Below are 10,935 nucleotides of genomic sequence, written 5' to 3'. Positions count from 1 at the left end.
TCCCAGTCTGATGAGGAGCACACACTGACCTGCACACCCTCTGGTTCAGCAACAAATGAAGAAGGAGAGTCTGGCTCCTTAGGAGTATCTTGGTCGGAGGAAGCCTCTAGCTTTGCTGAGGTTCCCGCACCCGCCACCGCTGCAGCGTCGGCCTCGTCTGATGAGGCTGACAGTTCGGAATCCACATCAGGCTCACCAGCTCAGGTCCCCACCCCAGCCAATGACCAGCCGAACCGGTGGTGTGTCGACGGGCAATTTCAAGTCTACTCTGATGCCAAGTTCCTGACTGATAAAGGAGTAATGACTCGAACACTCACCTTGGAGCGGAGGGTCCTTACAGGGAGTCTCCTGACGATGACTGAGATCCATAATCTCTTCACCAGGCATCGCTTGGAGTGGACAGCACGTCCGTTGGGACGTTACTGTGAAGAAATGGTCCGAGAGTTCTACGCATCCTACGTAGCGACTCTCTGATCACAGATAGATAGGCGGGCTGCCCCCGCTAAACAGGCCCCACTGGAGCAGGTCTGAGTACGGGGCGTACATGTTGACATTTCCCTGCCTACCATCCGCCGGTTTCTATACGGCGAGGGTGTTGATTCTACTCGGACCCCTCTCACTGCCGAGTTTGACTACTGCTGGCAGATAGTTAAAGATGGCCAGTTCCTGCGCGAGCCATCACTGAGAGAGACCACCAAGAGGTGGATGGCCCTGCACCTATCAGTTGATGGAGAGGGTGCCGACTGGGTGACTGAGCCACAGGGGGCCATCAATAAGGCCAACCTCACTTTCACGGCGATGTTCTTGTGGCTGCTTGACCGTCAATGCCTTTCCCCCACAGCTGCTGATAATATCGTGACATGGGATCAAGCAGTGTTGATGGCGGCGATGATAGATGGGTTCGAGGTGGACTTCGCGTGGCTTCACCAGGCAGGCATGCACGAGAGGGCATTCAAGGTCACTACTACTTACCCTTTCCCGTGCATGATCTTTTCTCTCTGTAGGTCTGCAGGTGTGCCTATATGGAACGTAGATCAGCTCAAGACCCCGCAGGGCACTGTTGACGTCGGCCTCATCAGATATGAGGCCAATGAGTTGGCTCCGTGCAGAGGGCCCCGTCCAGAGCTGCCCCCACTTGCTTATGATCTTGCTGATACGGTAGCCCAGGCCCGCACGGCTACACAGGCGGCGTCCACTGACACTACCCCCGGTCGAGTCTATCCCGGGTAGTAGCACTGCCCCGAGCTCCTCTCGCATAGCCCCTCTACCGGCACTGGTCCCGCTTGCTAGGGTCCAAAAATTAGAGGCGCAGATGGCTACACTTCTGCATCATATCCAGCCGTGGATCCAGAAGTCTATTACAGAGTCAGAAGAGCGCCTAGAGCGGAAAATGGTCCAGTTTACAGAAAGGAAGATTGCTGAGGTTCACCAGAGCTTGGACGCCTTTGAGTTGAGGGTGCTAGCCTGGCCAGCCCCTCCAGTGGATGTGTCGACTCTTCAGGCTGCGGTCGACAGCCTTCGCGCAGATATCGACACGATCTTAGAGGCTAGGGTGCCGGAGTCTGAGGCCCCTTCTGTCGGGCCTGCTGAAGACACAGTGTTGGTGGCCCTATTTGCCACATCAGAGATTCCACCACCTCCCCCTAGAGAGAATGCCAAGAGCGTAGGGGTCGAGCAGAGGACGAGGCGCGAGCACGGAAGAAGGAGCGCCGAGAGATGGAGGCTGCGAGGAGAGCCTCACTTGCTGAGGAAGAGGCGCACCAGATGAGAGCATCAGAGATAGCGGCTGGGGCGTCTAGCTCCCGCACTGTGGAGATAGCAGGAGGCACTACTGATGGTGCGGTTGTTGCTGAGGACACCACTGAGGGTGTCCTGATTGCAGAGGACGTAGGTTCCGGGGAACCGGACCCACCAGCTTGCTGATCGACGGTGCTTTGCGCCACAGGTTTGCTTCACCTACCACTCTATTATTTAAATTTTTATGCATTGGGGATAATTTACGCATGTTTTTTTTGGGGGGTGGGGTAAATGGAAAGTGAGTGTTAGGGTGAAGTCTGAGTAGCCCAATTCACTATCCTCTTTTGGGGTATTCTTGCCTGTGATCTTTTTCCCCAAAAGACTGATTACTTTTTCTGTTGAACCGACATGTTTATATTTTTTTTACATAGTTTAATTCTGGAGCATGATTGCTAAAATGATATCCTGATAAACTGGAAAAATAATGCATGACTAGGCATAGTAAATGATAATTGTGTGGCTCTAAGCATGACATAGAGTTACACCATTGCATTACCCTAAGTCTAAAATTCGAACTAGGTGTCTGATAATCTTGTATAGTGATGAAATGTCAAGTGAGTGTGTGGATATTTCGAATAGTCCACTATTGGTACTGAGCTAGAACTTGCCTGGTTAGTCCTGCTAAAAGTAAGCTGTAATAGACAATTAGGAAAGGATCATAGGCCCTTATTCAATATATCCCTTTCTAGCCTAAATAAAAGAAACCAAATAAAATATATCCTTCTTTGATCCAAATGATCTGAGCTTAAATTAGACCTTTCTTTTTCACCCCAACTGATCTTTTCTGGGAACAATGTGTTGGCCCTGGTCCCTCCTTTGACATGTGCACCTCAGCTTATGCCAAAAACATAAGTTGAGGGTGGCTAATGCAGTAAACAACCTTCGTTATGGCCCTGACCCACCTTTGGGTATTGTGTACCTTGACTCATGGCAAAGCCATGAGTTGAGGGTGGCTATTATGAGGAATGCTCTGAAAAATGGGGTTGAAAGAACAAAGAGAGAGAAAGAACAAAAGTAAAGTGACTCAATAATTAGTCGAAAGAAAAGTAATGAAAAAGAAAAATATACAAGAAATACAAGCAAGAAAAGAAGAGAGTCACTTACACAAATGAAGAAAGAAGAGAAAATAGCAAGGTGAAAGAATATGAGAAACTGGGCGAGATAAAATGATAGAAAGTGGAAGGTTTAGCCGATATGTCAAGGAGGGCAAAAAGTCACTAAATTATACATAAATATACCCTACCTGACCCTGAGCATATGTTACTAGCTAAAAAAATTCCTATCGTGATCCTAAGGGTTGTATAGCGAACTTAAGGAAGTGAAAAGAAGGGCAAGCTTATGGCAATACGTATGAATGAGTGTGATTTTGTTCTGAGAGCGAGTGTTGAAAAGTAATCCTTATACTCAAACTGAAATCATTGTGTCAAAAAGGAGGATTTTGTTTTAAAGTGAGGACACTAGTTGCAATACGGAATTGTTAGCACCTCGGTGAGAAATTGAAGAGGATAGGTGTTAGTGCATTGTGAGTCTGTGTCATGTTCTGATCCCACATAAGTCAAGCCTAATAGTGATAGCATGCATAGATTTGATGAGATTATTCGGGATTGATAGCCAAATGATTGCAAAGGATAAAACATGGATACTATTGTACAAAGATTTTGTATTGAGTCATAGTGCATCGCTTGAGGACAAACAACGAATTTAAGTTGAGGGTGTTGATATACCGTTGTTTCACGGTATTATTAATACTTTTTCCTTATGTTTAGTGTGTCCAAAAGCCTTTTTGTGCTAATTATTAAATAAGTTTCTGTTTATTTTGCAGGAAATCTGTCAAAAGCTGAATGCGGAGATTTTGAGCGATGAAATGCAGAAGAGACCACCTACGGAGCTTATGACGGACCGTCGTGCTTGTGACGGTCCGTAAGTGGCAGCGTAGTGCAGCTGCTGAAGGAAGATGGGGAAGTCTGACCAAGTGTGGGGTTACGAAGCTTGTGACCGTCCGTCGTGTCTATGATGGTCCGTCCTGTAGGTTCGTCATGAAGTTCAGAGAAGTAATCCCAGTACCCATATTCGAAGAGTTGAAGTGTTTTGGAACGAAGACCCTCGACGGACCGTTGTGCTTATGACGGTCGGTCATACTTGCCGTCGAGGGTAATGAAGAAGAGCAGAAGAAGAAATTGCACAAGTATGGGACGACGGAGTCCATGACGGTCCGTCGTAACCATTACGATCCGTCGCAAGGTCCGTCGACCCAGCCGCGTTTTGGAAGATTTCCAGCAAATAGAGTCCTTGTTTAATTAGGTTTTTATTTTTTTATAAATAGTTCGAAAAACCTCGTTTTTGGGGTTAGACTGGGTATTATAGGTTAGACTCTTAGATTGAGAGACTCTTAGACGGGTAGACTCCATATTGTTAGACATCATATTATTAGATTTTGTGTATTAGTGTTAGATTTTGAGATTCTTGCAAGTAATTTTTGGTGATTAATCAAGCAAACTTTTGGATTTTACTCTTTCTCATTGAAGTAAGTACATGAACTCTTATTTAATATATTTGAATTTTGTGTTTATGGCCATGAGCAACTAAACTCCATAACTAGGGTTAAGGGAACCATAGACAAATAATGAGATAAACCCTAACTAAAATAACAATTCTAGAATAGTGTCTTGCATGTATTAATAATTCTTTCTCTTAGAAGTCTTTTTAACGGATGGCCAACGTTAGAACTCGCCTTAATGCTACATGCCGGACCAAGGAGGTAGATAATAGGAAGAGAATTATTAACATAGATTTAGTGTATACTATCTAATAGGCTAGTATTGATTGGTACGAGGTAATAACTTAGTCAAATATCGAATACGATGCTTAATATGAGGTAAAGATAAGGGTTAGGAAAGCAACACACGTAGCCGGACCAAGGTGCGGAGTGAGATTTTCTAGATGCCGGACCAAGGATTTAGAAATACATAACTTATCACTTTGCATGCAAGATACTAGGAAAGAATTGTTATAGTTAGAATTATCAAGTTATGAACCTGTGGGGAACACGTAAACCCTAGTTACTTTGATTAATTGATTAAACTCCAACATTCAAAGCTGTTAAGTGTCTCTTTCAATTTCGTTAGTTATTTTCACTCATTTAAAACTAGAAACCCCCTTTTTATTGTTTTTACTTTCCAAGGATGTCATTGACCAAACAATAGTAACAACAAGTTGAAGTTAAGTCTAGACTATTTTCCTCGTGGGAACGATCCCAACCTCACTAGTTGGATTATTTACTTGACACGACCGCTTTACTTCATATTTGAGAAGTAAGTTTGAGCGTATCACTTAGCCACAATCTTATTATATAGTTGCATCTCATCACCTTCTACTACGAAATCTTATTACCATTATGTTCAGTAATTCCTTACTATTGCTACAAGTTATGATTTTCGTTGACATAACCCTCAAATTCAGGTACTCGTCAAATTCAAAGTACTAACACAATTTTTTGTATGCACTTTCTAAAACATTTGATTGTCTTCACCCAATTATACGCAATGGGACTTTTTTAATCAATGAGTTGTCATTTTGGTATTAATCCACTTCCTTATGGCATAAAATAAAATCAACACTCCTCATACTACCCTCCTTCTTCTTAACAACAAGACAGACGCACCCTACGGGAAAACACTAGAATGGATGAAACCATTATGATGAAGCCCTTGGATTTGAGATTTTTAAGTTCTCTCAATTCTAACACAATAGAATAGACTCAATAGAGGAGGATTCGACCTCAACCCCTAATATGAGTCAATTACATCAAACAATCTCGCTTACCAATTTCCTAGCCTGAACGAAGGATATGATCTTAGCTAGGTTAGGCTTGTAGAACCCTGCCCAGTTTAATATTTCCCTATTAGGGGTCTGTAGAGTTATCGACTCAGCATTAAAACTAAGTACGGTAGAATAGGGGAACGACATAGTCATGCCTATGATTATATCAATTTAGTCATATCTAGTATAACCAAATCAACCCAAATTTGAAAATTCAAATCAGAACACGACAACATGATATACAGGATGACTATGAATGACTTCAACTAGGGTAGAAACATGGATGGGGGCATCATGTATATCAAAAACAACATCAAATCCTCATTGAATCGAACAAACACATAGAAATACGTAGAAACTGAATCAAATAACACATTAACAATTCAGTCACAACAATTATAGTACTTGTGATCGCTATATCCGACCCTCATATGCGCACATTCTCTACAATTATAACACACCTTATAACATACATTTTATTGCTTAACACGGAGGTAAAATTCGGGGTCCATAATAATGACTAGGACAATAGGGGAGAGAGGGGTGAGATTCTATCTCACCCTATCCCTCTCTAGCGGGAAAAATCCTGCACCTGTGGCATTGCCCTTGCGGCAATAATCCTGCTCCATAGTCCAAAACATAAACAGAACCGATGCTAAATAAATTTATGGGGTTTTTTACTCTTTTCAGATTTTCCTAAAGGTTCCCAACTTTACGTAGCAATTTTAGACTAGTTCTCATAACTAGGTTAAACATTGTCTGCACCCTAGTCAATCTTAACGACACACAATCCAAGTCATTCACATTAATTCAACACCATAATCCACACATCCCCAGGATACACCTAGAAGCTCACACAATTATTAGTTGTTCAAAACACACGTCCATATTTCTCGCTTACGTACCATAACGTTATTTATCTAGATCCTTTCACCGAATATCGTGATGATTTTCTTGTCACAACAAGTTTAACGACACTCAAGAGGTTACAACTTGCATAATTTTAGCATTTAGGCCACCACAACTAACACATAATCATATCAAAGCATTCAAGTGTACACCCTTCACATGCGTTGTTCATTTCATACAACTAGAAGCACACATTCACTATTCTAAGTTAAAATTCACAGAAAAGTCTAATTGCCTTAATTAGTTTGTTCCATAGACGACTATTACAGATCATCTATGTCTTATACTACCCCTAAGGCCAAATACCAATTGGAACCTTCTCAGTTTTAATTAACTTGCTTGTGTTCCATCTAGTTCACTTAGTTGAGACACCAACTGGAATGGAGCGATACCAATTGGACTCAACTCATACCACAAGCGACAATAGTAGCTAGCGATCCCCATAAACCTGCTGATTTCAATCACAGAACTTAGTCTATCCAAATTCTTAACCGCCTTAATCTTTAAGTGATGGTTACCAGACCTTAAATCAATCTTAGAGAAAATCAATGCACCTTACAATTGGTCAAACATTTAACCTCAAAGGCAATGACTACTTGTTGTTAATAGTAATACTATTCTACATTCGATAATCTTTATACATCCTCTCTTGCTGGTGATGACGTTACCACTTCTGTTTTTCTTGCTCGAACCATAGAGTGAAAGAGGAAAGATACAAATTTGTATCACTCAGATACCAAATGGATTCAAGTCATAGAATGGAGTAAAAAGAAGTGAGTTTTTTCTAATATTCTATAGTCTCTCGAATAAAAGTACGGACGTCATCATACCGTTCCACAAGACTACAAGACTCATTTTGGTACGACGAGATCAACAAATCTAGTCATTGATACAAACTTGTCACGACCCAAACCGTCGTGCTTGGCATCCATACTACCCATTCGGTGGGAGAAACACTAGTACAAGCCAAACAAAGAAATTAAACAAAAAATAAGACAATCAAGTTATGGAAACAACTTTAATTAAGTAAATAAATACGGAATTAAAACCTTGAACCTGAAAGTCAATGTACCAAAACTCTACTTGTAACAACCCTAAAAATGAATAAGGTAAGAAATGCTTAATGTGTCTAGAATTCCTACGGGTAGACCAGGGTTCACACGGATTGATGCGCGTAGAACCAAACCTCAGAACCCTTGCTACAGCCAAGCTAACTAACTTGGGAAGTTAGTTGAGCTTGGAAAGGTTGGGTCCAACCATGTAGGGCATTCGAATACAAAGATTTACTCAAAGCAGTCTTTACCGGACTTAAAAAGAAGAAATCTTTAGTTTGAAGGGTCTAGGGGTAAAATGGTTTTTTCCTGTCTAAGGGTAGTATCATAATTACCATAAATATGTAATTAATTATTTAATTAATAAAGTGGAAGGGAAATTTGGAGAGAGGGCCGAAATTGAGCCCTTGAAATGAAGTCTTGCTCCACCCGGGTTCGAATCTAATTGGGAGCAATGATTTAATGTGATTTTTTTATTGGTGAATTAATTTAATCATGTTATAAAGTATTTGTATTATAGTGAATGTGTATCATGTGGAGTCCTTTTTAGGATATGATTAAAGAGTCTTACTTGGGGACCAAGTTAGATTTCTCCTAGAAATATAGTGCTCCTCTTCATTGTAAATTAATTCATCAAGAGAAATAACAAGTCTTCTCTTCTTTTCTCTCTAGTTTCTTCTTCTTATTCTATAGTTTTATAACACGTTATCAGCACGAGACTCTAATTTCTCAAAAGTGAATGTTAGATTTGAAGAATTAATAAAAGTATTATATATTCTTTGGTTTTTAATTTTAATGGCCAATCTTACAAAACTAGAGTTCACTGCCCTTCAAAGTTCGGGAAGGAACTACCTCTCATGGGTGTTGGATGCTGAAATCCACCTTGATGCAATGGGTCTTGGAGACAACATAAAAGAAGAAAATAAGGCATCAAATCAAAACTGTGCACGAGCAATGATATTCTTGCGTCATCATCTTGACGAGATTCTGAAAATCGAATATCTGATAGTTAAGGATCCACTTGTTTTGTGGAATAACCTAAAAGAAAGATTTGACCACTTGAAGATGGTCATACATTCAAAGGCACGATATGATTGGATGCATCAAAGGCTACAAGACTTTAAGTCTATACATGAGTATAATTCTGCCATGTTCAGAATCACTTCTCAATTGAAATTATGTGGAGAAACGGTTAGTGAGATTGATATGATGGAAAAGACGTTCTCCACTTCGAATATGCTCTTGCAGCAACAATATCGAGAGAAAGGTTTCAAAAAGTATTCCGAACTAATTTCTCATCTTCTTGTGGCCGAGCAAATAATGATTTATTATTGAAAAATCATGAGAATCGACCTACTGGATCTGAACCACTTCCTGAAGTGAATGGGGAGTACGCCCACCATGCTAGGCATGGAAAAGGTCGCAGTCCTAATCGTGGTCGTGGACGTGGACGTGGTTGTGGTCATGATTATGGTCAAGAACGTAATTCTATTCCTGGCATTAATCATTCATCAAATAAAAAGGAAAAATAAAGGATGAGAAACGTGAAGCAACTAGGGAAGGTTGTTTTCGATGTGGTGGAAGAGGTCATTATGCATGTGATTGTCGTACTCCCAAACACTTGGTTGAGCTTTATCAAGAGCCATTAAAGAAGAAAGATAAAAATCCTGCGGCAAATTTATCTCTGAAAATCAAGTTGACATCACGCACTTGGATGTACCAGATTTCTTCGCACATCCTGAAGGAAAAATAGATCACTTAATTGGTGATGGTTCTGTGAACATGGAAGAGTGATATTTTTTTTGGTAGTATTTATTATTAAATTTCATGTAATGGTAGTTGTTTGCATGAGTATTAGTATTTTAAATTAGTTTAGTCGTTCATTAGCTTGTTCCTTAATTCTTAATAAGATAATATATATTTTTCATGATTTATTTAATATGATAGAGTTAGTCAAATACTAAACTTTATCACGTGTTTGCATTATATTAGGTCTTTAACTTGGTCTAATGTTAAAAACATAAATTCTAATATTAAATAGGATTTATCATGTGTTTGTATTATATTAGGTCTTTAATTTTATCTAATGTTAAAAACATGCAGTCTGTTATTAACTAGGATTAAATATTGATTTTATTTTATTTTCCTAACAACTCATTTTTGACTTAGAAAAAACAATAAATTAATGCTCAATTTCTAATATTTAATTATTAATTTATTCTTTTGAATATATTGTTCCCTTTTGACAACACTAATATTTAATATATATTTATTTTGTGTATGTCATTTCATGTGAATATATGGACAGTTGTATGAACATATTATCGAAATATGAAGATATTTGTTTGATTGATTCTGGTACAACACATACGATATCCATAAATAAGAAATATTTTTCTCATTTAAGTATGGGAAAAATAAATGTTACTACAATTTTTGGTAGTACTAATATGATTGAGGGTTTTGGAAGAGCCATTGTAATTTTGCCAAAGGGAACTAAACTCATCATTTATAATGCTATGTTTTCTCCAAAATCTAAGAGAAACTTGTTGAGTTTTAAAGATATACGTGAAAATGGTTATCATATCCAATCAATGGATGAAATAAATCTTGAATATCTTGGTATCACCAAGAATGTCTCTGGGCAGACATGTATTATAGAAAAGTTCCATGCTTTATCTTCTGGCTTGTATTGAACAAAAATTAGTGCAATTGAGGCACATTTTATAGTAAATAAGAAGTTTACTGATTCCAATACATTTGTACTTTGGCATGATCGTCTAGGACATCCTGGGTCAATAATGATGAGACGAATTATTGAAAATTTGAATGGACATCCACTAAAAGACCTAAAAGTTCTTTTAAATGGTGAATTTTCTTGTACTGCTTGTTATCAAGACAAGTTAATTGTGAGACCATCACCAATGAAAGTTAAGATTGAGTCCCCTGCGTTCTTGGAATGTATATATGGGGATATTTGTGGACCTATTCACCCACCTAGTGGGTCATTTAGATATTTTATGGTTCTAATAGATGCTTCTTCTAGATGGTCTCATGTGTGCCTATTGTCATCTCGTAACATGGCATTTGCAAAATTATTGGCACAAATAATAAGGTTAAGGGCACACTTTCCTGATAATCAGATTAAGTCCATTCGTCTTGATAATGCTGCAGAGTTTTCATCCCAATCATTTGATTATTGTTTAGCAATTGGGATAAGAGTTGAACACTCCATTGCTCATGATCATACTCAGAATGGTCTCGCAGAGTCATTAATTAAACGTTTACAATTAATAGCAAGACCATTGCTTATGAAAACTAAGTTGCCCACTTCTGTGTGGGGACATGCAATTTTGCA

At 39.4% G+C, this 10,935-nt stretch overlaps 1 protein-coding gene across 1 annotated transcript; it reads left to right on the top strand.

The window, feature by feature from the left end:
- Positions 1 to 8,372: 8,372 nt before the first annotated feature.
- LOC107030196 lies at positions 8,373 to 9,371 on the top strand. The gene is made up of 3 exons (XM_015231565.1): positions 8,373 to 8,844; positions 8,892 to 9,059; positions 9,301 to 9,371. Exons 1-3 carry the CDS (start codon positions 8,373 to 8,375, stop codon positions 9,369 to 9,371), a joined length of 711 nt encoding a protein of 236 aa, XP_015087051.1.
- Positions 9,372 to 10,935: the final 1,564 nt, after the last annotated feature.

Source organism: Solanum pennellii, chromosome 9, assembly GCF_001406875.1.
Source record: "Solanum pennellii chromosome 9, SPENNV200".
Lineage (NCBI taxonomy): Eukaryota > Viridiplantae > Streptophyta > Magnoliopsida > Solanales > Solanaceae > Solanum > Solanum pennellii.
The sequence above is the reverse complement of the archived record's forward strand: the minus strand, read 5'-3'. Positions and strand labels throughout refer to the sequence as shown.

Excerpts from the sequence above, each read along its gene's own strand:
- LOC107030196 (XM_015231565.1), top strand. The coding sequence starts at position 8,373 with ATGGCCAATCTTACAAAACTAGAGTTCACTGCCCTTCAAAGTTCGGGA. Across the intron at positions 8,845-8,891 it reads GCAACAATATCGAGAGAAAG|CAAATAATGATTTATTATTG; the intron begins GTTTCAAAAAGT and ends CTTGTGGCCGAG. Across the intron at positions 9,060-9,300 it reads TCATGATTATGGTCAAGAAC|ATTTCTTCGCACATCCTGAA; the intron begins GTAATTCTATTC and ends TGGATGTACCAG.